This window comes from Fusarium coffeatum (genome assembly GCF_003316985.1).
Source record: "Fusarium coffeatum strain FIESC_28 chromosome Unknown BRIP53273_contig_179, whole genome shotgun sequence".
NCBI classification, from domain to species: Eukaryota; Fungi; Ascomycota; class Sordariomycetes; order Hypocreales; family Nectriaceae; genus Fusarium; species Fusarium coffeatum.
The window spans coordinates 108169-128882 of record NW_022157972.1 but is presented as its reverse complement, the minus strand read 5'-3'; the positions used below and the strand labels follow the sequence as shown (position 1 = coordinate 128882).

Below are 20714 nucleotides of genomic sequence, written 5' to 3'. Positions count from 1 at the left end.
TCATAGCATGCCCTTATTGACCTCATCCTTACGCTCCTCCCAGAGTGTCTTGCCTGTACAAGAGCACACGGTCTTATCATTGTCCCACATGCCAGCGCTTCGGGCGATGATACCCACAACGGTATCCTTATCGTTCTTGAGAGGCTCGGCCTTCTCATCTTGTCTTGTCAGAACCATGGCGTGGCCAATAACTTCCCAGATTTGAAACCCGTGGTCGATGAACGAACCGCCTCTACCATCCTTGCCAACTTCAACAAGTCCTAGATCTCCTCGAAGCTTCTGATCATCTCCCGACCAGACGGGTCCTGTTGAGGTTGCACCATTCTTCAAATCGCCGTACGCACGGATGGAAGCTCGATATGTGCCTGGCGAGACACCACGGATAGTCAAGTCGACCAGTGTTCGCCCTGAGCTGACCTGAACCATTCTTGCCAAACCTCTCACATCCCGGCTGGGTTCCTCGTAGTTACCATCAACAGGATCTTCAAACGTCTCCAGAATACTGACAGCAGCACCTAAAGATTCAGGTCAGTCGTGCACCGTATCAAGAAACGAAGCTGATGCTCGGCAGAGACGGATCGTCCACGGCAGTGCGATTCAAACACAATACAGATGGTCAAGGAAACAGATTTCACATACTGTCTGAAGCTCCTGATCCACGCAGGATGGCATCTCTACCAGTTGCTTGGATGGCCTCCACAATAGCTGATGGGGCAGCTGGAAGAACGGCACGGTCAGTATATGCATACACGCTTCCAGAAACAAGTTCGCCTTACCAGTGCCCTTGACAGATACTAGTTGGTCCTCCAGGTTACCCTCGACATTGTTGATACCGCCCAGCTTATACAGAGAGTCTGAAACGGCTTTGATACAGCCGTCACATGACAGCGGAACTGCAAAGAGGGTCTGTTTTCAAGACGTTTCATTAGTATACTTGCTGTGGTGAAAGATCTCAACAACTCTCCTCGTCCCCTTTCCACAGCCATGAGTCATCGTTCAGAATTTTCTGCGCACCTCAAACGAGTTATCAACAGTCATCTTCTTGGGTGCTGTGTTGGCCTGTTAGTTTCATACTCGCAGTGTAAGAGAAGCCCATGAATTGGAGAACTTACAAGTGGGGGGCGTGGTCTTAGAGTTAATATTCGAAAACCGGTACTGGTAAGCTGAATAGCCGGCTACAGCAAGTAAAGATGTAGTTGTAAAGAGTCTAATAGGCGTAAACTTTGGAGGCATTTGTCAAGAAGAAGAGGAGAAGGAGGTTGTAGCACGAGCGTGATCGGGTTTTGTCTGCTGCTTTGAAATCCACCCACAATTGAGTGATAACATAAGTCAACCTACGTCGGGGTCCCGAGTTACACCCCCCGACTTAAGAAGTGGACCAGCGACTTCGGGAATCGGGCGACGTTAAGCTACAGAGTCTGAGACAAGCCTGGAGCAAAGACACGTGACGATCCCAAAATCCTGACTCAGCAATCTACTCACTGCTTGGCATCTGGATCCAAACTTTCTGGTTGATCGTTTCAGCGTCGGAGATCTCGCGATACAGCTTAACGCACCTTTTACGGCGACTCGACCCCTCCTTTCCCGTTCTACGGTTGATCGAACCAATTGGAGGTATTATTGGAGAGATCGTTCTCTCGAGACCTCCAGCATGTCGCAAGTTCTCGGTCTGGTGAGCAATTCATGTATATCTTTAAAACTTCCTCAGTTCTAACCAATGTCGAATAGACCAAACTCGCCTACTCTCGAGTATGGCACGGTGTCTCTGCTTCCGCTCCTCATGCCACTCTATCTACCCAGCCCGGTGTAACACCTCCTTCACTCGGCCGTCTCGCATCCCGCATCGCCGTCCTCCTCATGGGCAAGAACAAGCCTATCTTCGATCCCTCAACCGACTGCGGTGACTACGTTGTTGTCACAAACTGCGCCGCTCTTCACACAACTGGCCGAAAGAAGTGGCAAAAGCCATACTACCGACACACGACTCGACCTGGTAGTCTCAAGACGGTGACCATGGATGTCCTCATGGAGCAGCACGGAGGCAGCGAAGTGCTACGCAAGGCTGTGCGCGGCATGTTGCCCAAGAACCGACTACGAGACAAGCGGCTGGCGAGACTCAAGGCTTTTGAGGGAGATGCACACCCGTACAAGCAGAACTTGATACGGTTTAGTGGTGTGCAGGTGGGCAAGCCTGGATGGGAGAAGGCTGTCGAAAAGGTTCGTGAGGGCGATAAAAAGAGATTATAAAGCGAGCAAGGCAGTTTACGATGGGATGATGGGTTGGGTTGAAGAGTAGTGTGGGCGGACTGTGAAAGTCCTTGTACTATCTGTACCAATATTTTGGGTATATTCATGACCTAGCATCAAGCAATTATCAACGTTTTCCATGCTGTGGTCTCTCGTTACGCTCCAAAGTCAGCCAATGCCTTGCCAATCCGGGTCACTAGGCGAGACGTTATTGCTTGAGGCCCCTTGATCTAGGCGGGCATCATCACTGACTCGCTTTACAACTGAAGTCAACAGCTGTGATCTCAATACGGTTTACAGCAATCGCTGAAAGATGCCATTTTCACTGACCACCATCAAAGACAAGCAGCAACGGGTTGATAAACGCAATCGATTATCTCATATCTATTATCGAATCTAAGCAAGTCGCTTGGTATCAATCTTCATCTTAGATGCCTTACATGTCATTACATCTTGACCTCTCTCATTAAGAAATGTGCAACATTCTTGTCAGGCTTATAGTTTTGACTGCAGACTGTCTCGGGACACTTCGCACTTGATGAGACCATTAGGGCCTGACTGGGGAGCGTAGACCTCGGCATCCTTGCCTGTGTTCTTGAGCCCCTTGTGCCAGCTCAGATCTGATCGACGAGTTAGTATGAGTGCTCCAGTATGGGGATAGTAATTGGGCTTACCAATCTCGAAATAATGCTTGTTAGGTAGTGAGTAGGTGACTGTCGCGACCTCGGGCACAGTCTCGAGGATGATCTCCGACATCTTGTACATGGTGGCTTGTACACTAGCACTCGAGTCCTCGGCGAACGTCTTGAGGGTGATAGTACGCGCCGCCTCACGCGCACTGTCGAACTTGGGGACGGCATCCTTAACAGCAGCGAGAGAGTCGAACTTCTTCCACTTCCATGTGGCGTCCACGTCTGTCGAGAAGATACGGTCCCATGTCTCAGGGAGCGTTGTGTACTCGTCACGGACAAAGCCATGGAAAGCAGATCCGGTACTCTTCAGAACAGTCAAGCCAACGAGAGAGCTCTTGATCTCGATGCCTTCCTGTCGGCTCACTCGGACCTCGACATTTCGGGTCTCCTCACCATCCTTGGAGAAGCTATGAGGGTGAGGCTTGCCATCAACCTCAAGACGCGCCCAGCGAACAGTCTTGACACTGACGTTGGCAACGTGAATGTGCTTGTACTTCTCAATGAAGTGGCTGCCGAGGATAGAGGCATACAACTCAGGAGGGTTGACGGGGTTCTGCTTGGCGGTGATGTAGATGGTGTTCTTGATAGAGTCGGTGGCAACGACAACACTGTTATCGGCCTTGGTGTAGGAGGTCTCAATTTCTCCCTCGAGAAGACAGCAGACGGTCATTTCTGTCACGGTTTGAACACCAGTAGAAGCATCGCGGTCGACTTTACAGACGCGGACATTGTCCTTGCCATAGCGAGCAGCAGATACGGAAGGCATCGTGATAACTTTGGTGCTGTTATCGGTTTGTGTTTTGCTTTGGCGTGGGTTAATGAATGAAAACAGAAGCTGTATATGATGATGGTCTCAGATAAGCTATATGGCAACAAAGGATGAGAGTCACTATTGTTGAGGGAGATGGCGATTTATGAGAAAGGTTAAGATCAAACACGATATGACACGAAAGAAAGAAGGGAGGGAACAGGTTTCTAATATATATACAAGACGGTTGGAACGTCAGCCCCCCTCCTAATAACAATGCCAGCTCCCCAACGGTAAAGTACCTACCCCAAGCGGCTCAACGGACGGAGACGGACGCTGGCGATCCATCGAGAAGAAGCGCCTGCGGCCGAAGAGCCAAGGCCGGGTATTGCAATTGGCAAGGAAGGTATTGAACTGAAGCGTTGCTATGAAATGGGGCGATCAGGGTCGGTGCCGGGCTACGGAGGACGCCGATGCCCTGAAATCCGGTATATCGGGGTCCGCCTGAAGCATTGGACTTTTGACTATGCAAGTTTCTTATCTCTATCTTATCTCTATCATGGGTTAACCTAGTCAAAATGCGACTTTGACCGCATGATTTCTGTGAGATGTGAATATGCAGAAGATTAAACGATTTGATAAACAAGACAAGCTTAGGTAGGTCGTTGTGTTTTGGCCATGATAAAGTTGCAGGTCCAAGGTTGAATATCAGCACATGATAAGACAAAATCAACAGGATTTTAGTATCCTCGGACTATACATATTAGCTGCCTACCTACACAATGATAAATTCACCTTTACGAGTGCACTTATACCATGATATTCTGCAAAGATTCGTTCATTGTTACCAGATGCTGATAAGCAACTTTAGCAAAGGGGAGATGGTTGGGAGAACTGCTGATAGGAAACTTCAACCGACAAGACATAAGGATTTGTAAAAGTCATGACGCCAATCCATCCATTGAATAAGATTTTGAGGCTATACAGACACGATAAACGTTGGATTGTTACTCAAGATAAGGAGTTGATCACAAGGCGGCGGCTGGTAATTGACACGAGGCTGGAATAGATGGTAATAATAGGCTGTCTGGTTTGAGACGATTCTTCTCTATACTACTGTTGTGTGACATCAAATGATAATCTCGGCATTGAATAGGAATACCTCGTTGTTCAACTCCATTCTTCAGAGTATCCACAGCACACTACCTACTCTACAAGATCTTCAGATTTCTATCCCAGGGCACTTTAAAGTTGCTTTTTAGTGACGGCCTGGGCAGTCTGCAGCTGCATTTTATAGAGCTGCAGGTTAGCTTTAGTGCCTGTAAATGGAATGCATCACCATCTGGCTGGGTCCTGTCTAGGTCCTGCCTGCCTCCACTCTAGGCCCTGGCTGTCCCGCAAACCAACGACTTCTCACCTCGATCCTCCAATCATCTGCTCGCTCCTCTATCGAACCCTGTCCAACTGCTCTTCGAGTCTCCTTCGTTTTGCTCTTGATATTGGCCTATCTACATCAGTAGTCTACCGGCATCAATCTAGTTATTTCTTATGTTGTTGATCTGAACATTTTGTTTTTGCTCGTGGCTGTACTGTTGCTTGGGTTCCTATGCACCAAGTGTCGCATCCAATCCGATCCAAACCTACGCGCAACGCAACGCAAACGCACCTTAACCAGGTACCTAGGCGACGACTCCGCTCTCTCGAAACTCCAGCTTGAACCACGATTCCTCTATCCAGATTTAAACGTCTCCACGCGATCGACAAAAACGCGGTCGGATATATCTATACATACGAAGAAACATTATCATTACTCTCGCTGCAGCTGTCGCTTTGAACCCCCACGTATCGGGCACGACCATTACGCCAAACGATATTGTACCGTATACGAGCCTAAACCGCGATCGCATCCTTTGCACTCGACATACCAGACAACGGGCTGATCGACGAATGCCCTTCCACCATTCTTGGGCCCAGTCCCAACCGGTGGGCTGCTCGCCATTGTCATGCTGAGCTCCTCTGCTGCAGCTCAAAAGGGAATGACCCCTCCGAGCCAATCTTCACAACCCAGCCTACCTCAGCAGTTATCTGGCCGCACGAGCTTTGATCGAGGTGATTCTGGTCTACAGCCTCCCAATGGCGCCAACAATCGCAATCTGGGCGCCTCAGGCGGTTCCTTTGCGCCTAGGGGAAGCAGTCTCAATGTTGCTCCAGGCAGCTTCAGCTCAGAGCTGCGCAGTCGGGCTGGGAGTAAGACAGAGGCGGGGTCGGTATACCCGAGCAGCTTCATGGACAAGGTAGATGAGGACGACGCGGACACGCTAGCAGAGCAAGCTCTAGCAAATCTTAAAGAAAGACTCAACCGCGAGATGAAAATTAAGGAGGGCAGCGAGAACATGCTCGAGGCGCTGAACTCTAAGAAAGCGAAGCAGACCAAAGAGCAACGGCAGAAGGTTGAGGCAGAGCTCAACGCAAGCAACCTGCGTATTAAAGACCTACGCCAGAAGATCTCCGATGCCCAGCGTACACGACAAATACCGCCAGATACGCCAAAACGAAACCGTACACAGAGCAATACTATCGACTCTGCTAGACCCGTTGGGCTGCGCTCACCGCAGAGCGTGACACGATCCATTGGAGAGTCCGATGCTGAAGAGCCAACAGAAAGCCCGACTTTTGCGCTCGCTGAATTGCTTCAAGCTCTTGAAGTGGAGGGCATGATGCCCGAGTACTACGTCTCACGAGGAAACCAACTGGTCGATCTTTTCCAGCGATACCCTACTCTCAAATATGACCTAGTTTGGTCGGTCTTTGGACTCCGCATGCAGATAATGCTTTTGAGCGAAAGCCGCGAGGTTGTGGCTGCTGGCTATCGAATGACGAGATATGCTATATCCGATGTTGCATCGCTCAAGAAGATTCGTAGTCTGAACACCGACTATTTAGTAATTCGGTAAGTACCACAGCCTAGAGAAATCCGCTGTGCTGACAGTTTCAGGTCTCTGAATAACTATCGCAAGGCGGATGTTGAACGGGAGCAGGCACTCAAGTTCGTCCGCGCGTTCCTTGATGTCAAGGGTGGAGTTAAAGAGGTCTCTCGAGCTGTTGTACGCACTGTTGTTGCAGTCGCTGAGCATGGGGAGGATCGACGAGCAAATGGCCAATCGGTCGAGGGAGATATAGATCGTCTACGACCTATCTGCATCGAGACACTGGCAGAGCTTATTGTGCAGGATCCAGCACTTTTGGTGGCATCTGGTGGCTTGGGACCATTAACTGAAGCTCTCTCAGAAGGTGTCTACAAAGCCCCCGAGAGTTTGACATCTGCATTCTTATACTTGCTCGATCACCCTCGGAAACGAAAGTACATACAGCCAGGCTATGGCCTCGAGGCGCTCTTCACTGTCTTTACCGACCACCTCCTCACCAACGAAACCGTTATGAAACAGAATTCTAAAGCCATCGCAACAGCTTTGAAGTCATGGCCTGGGCTGATGACTCTGTGCATGTACGATCTACGAACAATCCGGTCTTTTGTCACGAGCATGCTATTACCCAGCGATGTGGTCCGCGAAACTATTCTCGACCTTATTTTCTCTCTTTTGCGCATCAAGCCACCAGCATGGGCAACATCTTTCTTAGCAGGAAGAAGACTAACGACATATGGCCGAGTGGCTAATCTAAAGTCAAACCAGAAGGACAAGAGTCAGTCGCAATTCATGGAAGAGGATAGCGGCGAGCAAAATTTCGTCGAGCACTACACAGCCCTATTACTCGCCGTCTTTATACGAGCAGGTCTCCTACCTATTCTCCTGAAGATCGCGCAAGGGGATGAAAATCCAACACTTCAGCGCAAAACAACCCTATTGATTAGCGAAGTACTCAAGCTTGCTAGTCGCCTTTTGCCTCCATCTTGGAGTGCTGAGCTTCACTTACTACCGGAGCTCTTCTCATCGGCGGCTAACATTGGCAATAACGATCATTGGGTAGCGTCAGGGATCGTTTACCAAATCAGCAGCGTCAGCCGGACATTATATCGAAGCACGCCGTCGGGTGCTTTATCAGGGGCGCTGTCGTCTGGTAACAATAATGCAGACTTATCAGCACTTGATGAAGCACCCAAGTCTCACCAATCTCAGGTTTTTGATGATGCTACATTTAGGCAACTCCTCATTGATAGCAACGTGCTGAACAGCTCCAACTATGCCAAGTGGAACTGGGAAACCATTATCAGGATCATTGACGGACCTTTGCAGAGCGGCAAGCGACTCGAAGAAGCTATCAAAGCATCAAAATTTATGAAGAGAATCATCAGTTTCTACCGACCATTTAAGTATAGATTCGCCAATGTCAAGAACACGCGGGCCACTCAAAAGTATGTGCGGGCTGGCTGCGCCTTGATGCACTCGCTGCTTCAATCTCCCGAAGGAATCAAGTTTTTGGCGGACAGCAAATTGCTCAGGCAGATAGCAGAATGCTTAGCACAATGCGATCCGGTACGGTCTATTGCCCGAGCATGTATCACTCCTTGCTAACAATCGATTCAGACTAGTGGACTCACAGCCCAGTACCCCATGTTCTCGAAAGATCGAGTGACCGACACACTGTGCGCGGGTTACTTCTCGATGGTTGGTGTTCTGAGTGGTGATCCCAAGGGACTTCAGCTACTAGAACGATGGAGGATGTTCAACATGATTTATCATATCATGGATCTAAAGCAGAGACCCGATCTTATCAAGCTGCTTCTTTCAAGCTTCGACTATAGCGTCCAAGGGCATCCCCGTGTGCTGATCTCCAAAGCTTTGACGGCCGGTACAAAGGATATTCGCATTCACGCAACAAATGCCCTTCGCAAATACGCGATTCGCCCAGTACCATCGGTCAATGGGCAGGGTGGAGTCAGTGATTCCAAATGGGCTATTCAGCTACTGGTAACGCAACTTTATGATCCTGAGATTGAAGTTTGTGCAACAGCTGTCAAAATCCTTGAGAAGGCTTGTAATCGCAAGACCTATCTGGAATATATCGTTGAATGTAGGCCAGCTCTTGACCATTTAGGTGAGATCGGAGCACCGCTTTTGTTGCGATTCTTGTCGACCTCTATTGGATACCACTATTTGGACGGATTGGACTATATCAGCAATGAAATGGACGATTGGTTCCTAGGACGCAACGACACTTATGTCAAGGTCATTGAGGCAGGTTTAGCCAAGACCTTCCTTATGGACACAGACGAGCACAACCCCCGCATGAGCTTATTCAACGACGGTGAGATCGATGGGGAGTATCATGATAGCCATGTACCGCCGCACTTTTATCGAGAGTTGACTCGTACCCAAGAAGGATGTAGACTGCTCAGTGACAAGGGTCACTTTGAAGATTTTGCAGCTACAATCCGCGAGCACGGCATGGATACAGGCGATTCAGAGATGCTTACCAAGGTCAAGGGATGTCTTTGGGCAGTCGGCAATGTTGGATCGATGGAGCTTGGTGCCCCTTTCTTGGAGTCCAATGATGTGGTGGAGCATATCATCAAGATTGCCGAGCATCACGAGGTGATGAGTCTACGCGGAACGGCATTCTTTGTTCTCGGCCTGATTTCCCGGTCAACACACGGTCTAGAGATTCTTTCTGAGAACGGCTGGGATGCCAACACAACACCCATGGGCAGCTCGCTTGGTTTCTGTATACCCAACAACTTAAACAAGCTACTGTCACTGACTCCGTGGAAACAAAAGACGGTAACGTCAATCACTTTGCCATCGACTCAACGCACAGCCCAAGAAGCACCACCTCCTCGAGCTGCTAAGCCACCTCTTGAGCCATCAGAGCTTCCCGCTTTGTTGAGCGACGCGGACGTAAACACGAGGGTCTTGGAACTCATTGTGGATCTTGGAAACATGGTTCTCTACAAAAAGGCGCTTACGGACCTTCAAAAGCTGCGAGCGCACAAGCCAACAGCCTTCCGAAGCACCCAATTCTTTAAAGAGGTGATGGCTGCAATGGAGTGGAACCACTACCGATTGGGAGTGCGGAGGATGGTTATAGACCTGTTCGACAAGAACGTGATGCGTCAAATTGTTTTTGACGAGGATAGCGAGGACGACGACGATAGTAGCGATGATAGCGGAGAAGAGAGCGGCGAGGGCGAGAACAGTTCGGGCGACGATAGAACGGAGAGGCAGCGCAGTATCAGCGAGCCGTTGGCGCCGCCGCCAGAACTTGCACCGTCCCCTCTTCGGATTCGGCGGTAAAGGCGCAGGCGATGAAGGCAAAAGAGAAGAAATTACATAGCCAATGGCAAGATCAAGTTGGGAAGTTTCAACTGTATGATACCAATGACAACAATAATGATGGCACGTTCGGGAGGCGATCTTGAGTTGTATATATACCTATGTGTGGTGCGCGGTTGAAGCAAGGGGTTGGTGTCCGGGTTGGAATTTGGATCAAGGAGTTATTGGGCAAAAAGTCAAGGAAGAAAGACTGCCGGTCTGATGTTGAGTAGGAGATGTTTGCTTGAATTGAGCATTTTGAAGCGATTTACAACGGTGATGTCCATTTATTTCGCATACTTAGTCTCTGTATTGAATCACAAGTTGTTGCTCTACCCAGTATAACTCGATCTAGAAGAATTGTACATTGATTATCGGCTATGGATGATAGTTATCGCCCTAATCAGTTATATGAGCAGGTTAGTAACATCATGAACTGATATGTACGACTTGGCCTTTAGCCATAGTGACGTGAGTTACTTGAGCCCCACCAATCCCACGCCGCTTCAAGGCCGAACGCGGGATTAAGTCTCGTCTCGACATCTACACATGATATATATCTCTTCATAAAGAGAATCATTTGTCTATATCTTATAAATCTTGAGAAGGCCAATTGTGAGAAACCAGAACATTATGGTACAGGGACGGGTGCTTGTTATCGCAGGCTCGGACAGCTCGGGCGGAGCGTAAGTCGACTCCGTCTTGCCTTTCATTCAAGAGTGGCATGACACGGATTCCTGCATATTTAATAATTTGAGTGAGATGTTTGCGTGCTGATTCCATTCTAATTTAGTGGACTTGAAGCGGACCAGAAAGTCATTGCTGCTCATGGCTGCTATGCTATGACAGCAACTACAGCCCTTACTGCACAAAACACCCAGGGCGTCAAGGGCATTCATATCATACCTGCCGAATTTGTTTCTCAGCAAATTGATGCCTGTGTAGAAGATGTTGGAGTTGATGTCATCAAGACTGGTGAGTAAAACATACGTCGTCCAGTAGCCAACGGCATAACTTATACACCTTTATAGGCATGCTCGCTTCGGCAGAGACGATAGAGATGGTTGGAAAGACTGTCACCAAACACAACATCCCATGTCTTGTGGTAGATCCAGTATGTTTAGCCTCAAATTCTTGTTCTTCGCCCTTCTTACAGTGGATAGGTCATGGTCTCAACCTCTGGCGCAACACTGCTCCCCAATGAAGCCATTCAGCATCTCTGCAAGCACCTCTTACCACACACCACAGTGCTCACCCCAAATATCCCTGAGGCAGTACTTATCCTGTCTCAAAATGGCCAAGAAGCTCCCGAGGTTCGCGACGTTCAAGATCTTGAGACTATCGCGAAGAGAATCCAGCAGCTGGGCCCCAAGTGGGTGCTTGTCAAGGGTGGGCACCGTCCTATGAAAGAAGACTTTACCGTGGCAGAGACTGAAGAGGAGAAGCATTCTGTCTTTGACGTGCTTGTTGGAGGAAATGAAGAAGTAATTAGGGTGAAGAGTCCCTATCAAGCAAGCTCCAGCACCCACGGCACGGGATGCTCGCTAGCATGTAGGTGATGGCCTTATCTTGAGAGAAAACTCGGAACATGCTAACGGTCCTTCAGCTGCTATCGCTTCGAATCTGTCTAAAGGTATTGAAACGCCCAAGGCTGTTCAATCAGCATGTCGATACATCGAGGCTGCAATTCGCACTGCGCCAGGACTGGGCAAGGGACACGGTCCTCTGAACCACTTCCATTCAACCTATACTCTTCCTTTTGCTCCGTAAGCAGATCTCTCTATTACTATCATCGAACGCTCACTGACTCAATCCACAGTGGTTACTTCATCGAATGGCTCCTTGAGCGCCCAGATGTTCGTGATGTCTGGAAGGAGTTTGTGTACCATCCGTTTGTCATGGCTATGGGAGATGGGACTCTGCCTCTCGAGTCTTTCAAAGGCTACATCATCCAGGACTATCTTTATTTGGTCTGTCTTGATCTTGTGGTAACCTATCATGTTTGACTAACAAGTGTTTGTAGATTCACTTCTCGCGTGCCAATGCCCTCGCGGCTTATAAAGCGCAGACCATCGAGGATATTTCTAGAGTATGTAGCACCCTTGACCTAAAATGATCAAAGAGCTAACAGGTCTTCTCCAGGCAACAGAAATCGTTCAGCATATTATGCATGAGCTGAAGCTTCACACCTCATACTGCGAGAGCTTTGGTGTCTCGCTCAAAGAGATTCGTGCCACACCAGAGAAGCAAGGTAAGCCAGTCTACTAACTTCTCTCAACATTTCTTACTAATACCACTTTAGCATGCACCGCTTATACTCGCTATGTCCTTGACGTCGGTCAAAACGGTGACTGGCTCGGTCTTCAGATGGCACTCGCCCCATGCCTCCTTGGCTACGGCGCCGCGGCTAAGATGCTTCACGACCATGAAAATACCGTGCGTGAGAACAACACGTATTGGGCTTGGATCAAGAATTATAACGAGGAGGATTACACTGATGCTGTCAAGCTGGGTTCTGGTAAGTTTACGCTCACATCTATCAAGCTTCCTCCGTTAACCATTACCAAGCTCTGCTCGAAAAGCACATCCAGTTCCAGTCACCTTCTCGAATTGAAGAACTGGTGCAAATCTTCATTCATGCACTCAAGGTAGATACTCTGTCGTCCAAACCATGGCACTCTTACTGACTTTACACAGATGGAAATTGGCTTCTGGGAGATGTTCCCTGCTAAGCAGACATAACTTCAAGACATTTCATCACAAAAAGGGGGTTATGGTATAGATATAATTCAATTATTAGATGTAGAATTGAGTATACACTTGAGTTTATGCGGGTTGTGTTTAGACCAGAAAATGAACTCCAACGTAAGGATATATGACGCCTCTAGCATACCATACTCCAAAACAAATAAATACATACAAACATGCATACATACACATAAAAACATGCTTCTTTAATCAAGATCAGACCATCTCCACTGGACGTGGTCTCTCGTCATCTTGCAACATGTATCTGAAGTCCTGCTCAGGAGGGGGAGCCAGAGCAGGGACTGGGGGAGCGTCACTCTGCTCTTGTTGTCTTTGGGCCCGTCGCAGTTGTCCATTCTGCTGCTTCACCCACGAGTTAACAGAGTGAAATCTCGGTCGAGTTTCCACTGAGGCTACTGTGGATACAGTATCACGACGGCTGTGTGTGTTGGTAGACTTCCATGTGGGTTGGCGAGAAGGTGTTGGCTGAGAGGGCACGCTCTGGGCGGTCTGGTAGGATGGCGTTATGACAATATCGCCGTCACCAAAGCCGGAAGAGATGGAGGACAATTCACTGACACCGGTCTGGCGTCTTGCAACGTCGTAAGCATATGGCGCTGCCGAAGGGGCGCGGTTGTGTTGTGGTTGCGGCTTGTAGTAAGGTGGGCTAAGACCTTGACTTTGCCTTTGCCTGGGAGCATGACGAGCGACGACCTGAACTTGGACAGCATTCTCCACAAAGCCTGGGCTTGTAGGACTTGTAGCATCAATGTCGTAGTTCGTTTGCTCGGTCCTGCTGCTCATCCGATAGAGACCATATGGCTTGGCGGGCACAGTGAGATGAGTGGCGGACTGCTTAGGAAGGGATGAGACTGGCAGAGGTGGAGGTAGCGACGAAGGTGAGGGTGAGGGAGAGAAAACTCTCTTCTTCTCATCGCTGATATGTGAAGAGTAGGGAGGAGATGGGTCTTCAATGGTGTACCAGTCTTTGTGGCCAAGACGTGGTCCCAAGAAAGGTAGCTTTGAGACGAGGGTTTCGAACCGGTTGGGCTTTTCATGAGACATATCGTCGACAGGAGGTGGAGGAGGAGGCTTCGCCGTGTATCTCTTCTTTGAATGGAACTTCCAGACAAGGAAGACGATACCGAGAAGAAGGAGGAAGCCACCTGGATATAAATGTCAGCTTCTGATGAATGACTATGACTTAAAGTAGTAACTTACCAACTGATCCCACACCCAAGAGGATCTTATGAACGTTTGAGTGGATGCCCTCACCTCCGGAAATCTTTTTATGAGTTAGCAAGCCCAAGCTTTCAATGCGGATGACATGTTTCTTTAATCTAAAACAATGCCAAAAACATGCGGGTCGAAGAGATTGAACTCACCATGCTTTCCTCTATGCTGCCCTCTGCTGATGGCGCATCAACTGCTGGTGTTTCTGTTGCCGATGCGGGAAGTTTGACCTTGTATGGCACATCTTTGTCGTCGATGGGTTGATCAGTTGGTACAGGGTCGCTCTCTACCTCATCGTCACTCTCCTCGTTCTCGTCATCACTCATACTTTCATCGCCACTTTGACTGTCGCTGTCGCTGCCACTCTCGTACGCCTTTATAGCCTTGGTAGATGTCGGGGTTGAGGTTGAGGTTGAAGTTGAGATTGGGGTTGGGGTCGAGACGGGTTGCGTGTTGTAAGGTTCATCATGTAGAATAGACACCAGCACCTCGGACTCTTCAACGGGTGTGCTGCTGATGTCTCGTCGTCGAAGTCTATGCCTAACAGAGTGCCTTCTCATGATGTGAACATCGTACTTGTCATCGTCGTCCTCTTCGGCAACAGTCCAGTCTGGGACAGTTCCTGCAAATCCCCTCTTCGTCTTTGTCTTAGTCTGCCATTGAAGGCGGCGTTTCTCGGGTGAAGGTGCCATTGTATTTGTTGTTGTAGTATGTTGTAGTAGTTGTAATCGTTTTGTTTTCGTTGCTGCTCTTATTGGTCCAAGCGAATGTTTTATGTGGTAAGAAGAATAAGTATTACTTGAACAATATGTTCTTTAAAATGTATCAATGATAATACCCAAGTCAATGGGTGTTGGGTAAAAGAGTGTCGTTACGATTGAAGTCACAGACTTGAATCGATAAGTGAGAGAGGGGGGAACAATCAACAAATTCAAAAAGAAGGGCCAGCCTTGAGCAAAAGAAGGAAGAGGAAGAGAATGACAAAGGAAAGTATAAAAGCTCTTGGCGGTTAGACGGCAAGAGTTGTATTTCTGATGATTGAGAGAAAGAGGGAAAACGAGCGGAAGTCGAAACGAAGAGGAAAGATGAGACACGATCAACGGTTACATTGGAGACCTAACGACACAATTACATCCATGTCAGTATCTGGAAGACCAGCATACTTTTGACGAGAATCAAGGCGATCTCAGGGTTCAGGGGGGTTTAAAACGTTAGATGGTGGTTTGAACACGAGACCAGCATCACGAACCATTCGTGGTCAAATTGATTTACTGTGACGGAATAACTAATTCACTGAGAGACAGTGAGTCTGAGTGTAAACGGCAGTAAGATTCAGGGCGCGAGGAACATGATACAGTAGCCTGTCGTTGTGTCTACTAACAGGGCCACCGCATATAATAGCTGTGGCTGTGTTAGGCGCGGCTGGCCTCAGCTCCGTGCTGGCCAATATTCTAGCAGGGGGCCTATTCGTCTCAGGCTCCTGTTTCAGCCGGCTCGGGGTCGCCAGAAGTAAATGAAGACATTCATGCAGGGGGTCTATATCACATCATTTAACCGTTTCTCAGCATGCCTTTGTTTTGTGGAATAGATTGGTTATTAGAGACGGATGTCGTTCTTTAACTTGTTATGCAGACAATGTCGATATGCAAGTGTGGTTCTTACAAACACTCATATCCATTCAATTGTCCAATAACAACAACTTTCAACGAGAGCGAATTAAATGATCAACACAGGGTTTCTTGCCACTGGACAGGAACGACTGGGCTGCCTCAAACAGGTTGATCCGAGACAAATTCAGTATTCTGAAGCTTGTTTTGCATCAAATCCATCACCTTAACACATATAGAGTCGCATCGTTATATCCCTCTTCCGAGCCCAACTGGATCAAGGCAGTTCATCACGCGACCTATCATTGATTTTCCTTTTATCTTGATGATTGATCAGCCTCATCTGGGGTCGCTTGTTAAATGCCGGGTCCAGCAACTAGCAAAATCTGCGATTGATGATGGGGCGTCCAAAACGGTCCGATATCAAGAAGCTTTGGTCGTCAAGTGGATGTTTGATGTTGAATCACGGTGGATAGCATCCTTCTTTTATGGACCCTGAAAACACCTCTGATTCAGTTCCAGAATATTACATCAATATTCGTGGTGGGGGTCATAGAAGCATTGATGCTTCAGTTATGATGATGATGATGATGATGATGATAGTAAGTGGCAAACAATAATCTTGATATCCTGTTTCGTGAAAGAAGGGACGCGGCTTGTGCGAGAACCCTTCATCATCTACTGTCGAGTCGAATTCATGACGAAATTAGCGGAATACGCGTACAACTACCTACCTGAAGCATTCCTTTATTGCATGTATCGACCAGCAACCACAGCGGATATCACCAATATCAAGTACCAGTCACCAGCGTCAGGTAGCGCTTTTACTTAGTAACGGTGGCTATAAGACCTAATAATATCCTGTTCCTAGAAACAGATAACCGAAATGACGGGTGAAGTCGAAATAGACGCCGTCCTCAGCACTCTCACCGTGCTCTCTCACCGAACACCTCCTGCAATGCGCTCCAATCACGCAGCTCGCCTACGCCGAAATACAGTACTCAATGAAGAAAAAGAAACAACCAAGCGCGGTTCCATCATTAGCGCACTTGCGGACAGACAGAGACATTGATTATCGATTGTCTTGTCTCTAAGACTCCACGATAAGATCCACCCGGTCTAAAGGAGGCAGAACAGAACGGGCACTAACTTAAGGGAGCTGAGGCTTTTCTCAGGGTTCAGTTGAGGTTCGGATTCAATTGTTATGATGAGATGTACGCATCTACGGATGCAAGGCCGAGAAAGGGTCTGATTGCGGCTCCGCGATGTGTACTTACAGTACAGTACCGCACTGGAAAGTCAGGGATGTATTGGAGACCCCAACACTCTTTCGATTCTGGGGTAAGTACTCTGTCGAATGTCATCCGGCACATGTCAAGATCTGAGGTTGCACAAATATTTATCTAGATTATGTACGTGCGAGATGGAGGGTGGTATATGTAGGCATATGATGCTCTGTTGCATTCAATGATACAGGGCAGTCTGTAACTTTTGTGAACCACAAGGTGAGACTTGTCATCCCAAGGAGAAAAGGATCAAAGATAAAACATGATCTTCTGTCATGGATTTCGATTTCATTAGCAATTCCACCATTCGCTTGTTGTTCCTAGCATTAGAGACGAGGGTATATACCTCTTCGGGCTACCACGGATCCATGGATGGAGCTACCTGCAACATGTGAATGCGAATGCACTCAAATCGCGCATATCGATTACCCTATAGCCACTTGTAAATTAACCGCGCTGTATCATGGAAATTATCCGTCTTTTGCTCTACATGGTCGAGACTCTTTTGTTGCGGTTGCTAGCTTCAGATCGATATCTTTGTCTCCATCTGATGAATATCGTAAGCAAGCACTGCAATGCTGTTTACTATCTGGTTAGCTTATCCGATATCACTGGGTTTGACATACAGGAACGCGAGAAACCGGGTTTTCACCGAACATTTATCACTGGGTCGGGGTTTTCCCATAGCACATCAGATATCTCCCCTAAACGCTTGACTACAGCCCTGCGAAGTAGCAGGGCAGATAGTGAATTCCGATGTGACATATGCTGTCGTGAATACCGGACGGCCGGAAACGGAGTGACACCGAGTTGTTTGTTGTCCACCCTTTTGTGAGTTGTACTGCCTATTCTGGGCTACAATGATGACATCCATGGGACAGAAAGGTTACAATTTATGACAAGCACATGCTCTGTTAGTTATTCGGTAAAGACCTCAGAAGCAGAGCAAGTTATCAAGACCAATTGAAAAGGTTGCTCGCCTCCTTCTCCTTCTCATTCACATTCTTACCATCGTTGCGTTCCATCATGACAAAAATGCATACAGGGGTTCTCAATATGGTGGAGTTTCGCTGATTTCATAGACGGGCCGGACATGCCAAGGGCGAGAGTAGCAAAATTTTAGGTCTTTCATCCATCATGACCGGCAAAATACTGTCTAAATGGCCGTGAACAATCCCGATTTCCACTGTGGACAGTAACGTTATGTTGGAGCCAGAGTTCTGGATCGGGGTCAAAGCCGGTCCGATGGATTGGATAGATAGGTTGAGATATGAGATTGGAGATGGAATTAGGATATGAGAACTGATAAGCGGGATTAAACAACAACCTCTAGGGTTCCATGTATTGAATGAATACCCTCAAAGTGAGTAAAAATGAATTGTCAAAGAGAATTGTGACTCAAATCAATTCTCACAAATACGCGACCCAGTTGAATGTCGTGTCTTTCAGTGGGCGTCATTCAGGGCATGGCACCTGCACCTTACCTCACCTAGCTGAAGGCCCGGAAGCCCACGCCGACCCGCTCCGCTACTAAAGGTACGGGCAGGGGCAGGGAACTTGAACTTTTTAGTGGAGCAACAACCACAAGCAAAGCAAAGCAAGAAATGGAGGAAAGGACGGGATGTGTCTGTCTTATCTCGTCAAATAGAGAGAAGCGAAAGGGAGCAAAAAACAATCCAACCATAGCCAAGCATAGCTATGCCATCATCTTTTCTTACACCCTACACTACAGATACCTCTTAGTCCTTGTGCCCGGCCAGCCGGCTTCTAACCTAACCTCGTAACCCAAAGTCCAAAGTACTGAGGTACCTACAGGCTCACTCCGCTGTAACTAAATTCTCTCGCCCTCCTTCGTGGGTTGTGACTGATTCTCCTTCGACTCACCTCTGTTCGTCACCAGCCCCGTACGCTCGCGACGCCCTCACTTGGTCCAGAGACTCTCAGTCCTGTGTCTCCTGTTCTTCTCTTTCCCTCTTCTCGACCCAATCGCTCTCAATTGAGCTTCTCTCTACCAGCTCCTTCACAATGGCTTCCTCCGCGCGAGCCATGACGGCCCTCTCTAGGGTCGGCCAGGTCGCTCCCAGCAGTCGCATCGCAACTCGCGCCCTCTCTACCGTTTCCAAGACCTCTGCTCGACCTTCTGTCGCTATGAGACTGAACAACACTGGCCGTGTTGCTTTCCGAAGAGCCTACGCTGACGAGGCCCCCAAGCCCAAGCCCAGACCTGGCAAGATTCGACGAACTCTGCGATGGACATGGAGACTTACATACCTCTCCCTCGGTGCTCTCGTCGGTTATACATGCTACGTTATCTACGATGACCGCCACCCTCAAGAGCAGTACCAGCCTGACCCTTCCAAGAAGACTCTTGTCGTTCTTGGTAAGTTACTTCCCGCGCATAGCTCCTAGATATTGAACAAAGTTACTGACGCAATACCCTTATATAGGATCCGGCTGGGGCTCTGTTGGTCTCCTCAAGAACCTCGATACCGAGAACTACAACGTCATTGTCGTTTCTCCTCGCAACTACTTCCTCTTCACCCCCCTCCTGCCCTCATGTACAACCGGTCTTATCGAGCACCGCTCCATCATGGAGCCTGTTCGAACTATCCTCCGCCACAAGAAGGGTGCCGTCAAGTACTACGAAGCTGAGGCTTCCTCCGTCGACCCTGACCGCAAGGTTGTCAAGATCAAGGACAACACTGAGGGCAAGGGCCCTCAATCCGAGACCGAGATCCCCTACGACATGCTCGTTATCGGAGTTGGTGCTGAGAACGCTACCTTCGGTATCCCCGGTGTCCGCGAGAACAGCTGCTTCCTCAAGGAGATTGGCGACGCCCAACAGATCCGCAAGAAGATTATGGACTGTGTTGAGCGAGCTTCTTTCAAGGGTCAGTCTCAGGAGGAGATCGACCGTCTCATGCACATGGTCGTCGTTGGTGGTGGCCCTACCGGTGTTGAGTTCGCTGGAGAGCTTCGTGACTTCTTCGAAGAGGATATCAAGAAGCTTATCCCTGATATCAGCCACCGCTTCAAGGTTACCCTCATCGAGGCTCTTCCCAACGTTCTCCCCTCGTTCTCTAAGCAGCTTATTGAGTACACCGAGAACACCATGCGTGAGGAGAACATCGACATCAAGCTCAAGACCATGGTCAAGAAGGTAACAGAGGAGTATGTTGAGGCCGAGTTCGCTGGACCCGACGGCAGCAAGCAGACTCTCCGCCTGCCTTACGGCCTGCTTGTCTGGGCCACCGGTAACGCTGTCCGACCCATCGTCCGTGATCTCATGGGCAAGGTCCCCGCTCAGAAGGATTCTCGTCGCGGTCTTGCCGTCAACGAGTACCTCGTTGTTCAGGGAACTCGCGACATCTGGGCTGTCGGTGACTGCGCTGTTGCCGGCTACGCCCCTACCGCCCAGGTCGCTTCCCAGGAGGGTTCTTTCCTGGCTCGTCTGTTCAACAACATGGCCAAGACCGATACTCAGGAGGCCCGCATTAAGGAGCTTAGCAGCAGCCTGAACCTCAAGCAGGGCAACTCTGCCGAGATTGCTGCTGAGATTGAGTCTCTCGAGAAGCAGCTCCGCCGTATCAAGGATGTCAAGCCCTTCCGATACTCCCACCAGGGTTCTCTGGCCTACATCGGTAGCGAGAAGGCTGTCGCTGATGTCCCTTGGTTCAACGGCAACATTGCCAGCGGTGGTGGTTTGACCTACCTGTTCTGGCGAAGTGCTTACCTTTCTATGTGCTTCAGCAGTAAGTTTTGACAATTCTTGAGCCTTGTATAGGATTTATGCTAACTAAACTTTCACAGCCCGAAACCGTGTTCTGGTTGCCGTTGACTGGCTCAAGTCCAAGGCTTTCGGCCGTGATGTCTCTCGCGAGTAA

At 48.8% G+C, this 20714-nt stretch overlaps 6 protein-coding genes across 6 annotated transcripts; 3 read left to right on the top strand and 3 right to left on the bottom strand.

The window, feature by feature from the left end:
• On the bottom strand, positions 1-1233 carry FIESC28_07964 (uncharacterized protein; the record flags this gene model as incomplete). Its single annotated transcript, XM_031162104.1, has 5 exons — positions 1-515; positions 640-717; positions 777-906; positions 1015-1049; positions 1113-1233. The coding sequence occupies 5 exons, from the start codon at positions 1231-1233 to the stop codon at positions 1-3; spliced, it is 879 nt and encodes a 292-aa protein (XP_031013848.1).
• A 418-nt stretch (positions 1234-1651) lies between these two features.
• On the top strand, positions 1652-2247 carry FIESC28_07963 (uncharacterized protein; the record flags this gene model as incomplete). Its single annotated transcript, XM_031162103.1, has 2 exons — positions 1652-1672; positions 1729-2247. 2 exons carry the CDS (start codon positions 1652-1654, stop codon positions 2245-2247), a joined length of 540 nt encoding a protein of 179 aa, XP_031013847.1.
• A 495-nt stretch (positions 2248-2742) lies between these two features.
• Positions 2743-3705, bottom strand: FIESC28_07962 (uncharacterized protein; the record flags this gene model as incomplete). Its single annotated transcript, XM_031162102.1, has 1 exon — positions 2743-3705. The coding sequence occupies one exon, from the start codon at positions 3703-3705 to the stop codon at positions 2743-2745; it is 963 nt and encodes a 320-aa protein (XP_031013846.1).
• A 1985-nt stretch (positions 3706-5690) lies between these two features.
• Positions 5691-12698, top strand: FIESC28_07961 (uncharacterized protein; the record flags this gene model as incomplete). Its single annotated transcript, XM_031162101.1, has 15 exons — positions 5691-6637; positions 6683-8180; positions 8232-9913; positions 10348-10375; positions 10599-10642; positions 10750-10931; positions 10988-11070; positions 11120-11507; positions 11563-11722; positions 11776-11926; positions 11980-12045; positions 12099-12207; positions 12259-12474; positions 12525-12604; positions 12654-12698. The coding sequence occupies 15 exons, from the start codon at positions 5691-5693 to the stop codon at positions 12696-12698; spliced, it is 5679 nt and encodes a 1892-aa protein (XP_031013845.1).
• Positions 12699-12920: 222 nt separating this feature from the next.
• Positions 12921-14629, bottom strand: FIESC28_07960 (uncharacterized protein; the record flags this gene model as incomplete). Its single annotated transcript, XM_031162100.1, has 3 exons — positions 12921-13870; positions 13926-13989; positions 14090-14629. 3 exons carry the CDS (start codon positions 14627-14629, stop codon positions 12921-12923), a joined length of 1554 nt encoding a protein of 517 aa, XP_031013844.1.
• A 4226-nt stretch (positions 14630-18855) lies between these two features.
• Positions 18856-20714, top strand: FIESC28_07959 (uncharacterized protein; the record flags this gene model as incomplete). The annotated part of the gene is made up of 3 exons (XM_031162099.1): positions 18856-19210; positions 19278-20582; positions 20641-20714. 3 exons carry the CDS (start codon positions 18856-18858, stop codon positions 20712-20714), a joined length of 1734 nt encoding a protein of 577 aa, XP_031013843.1.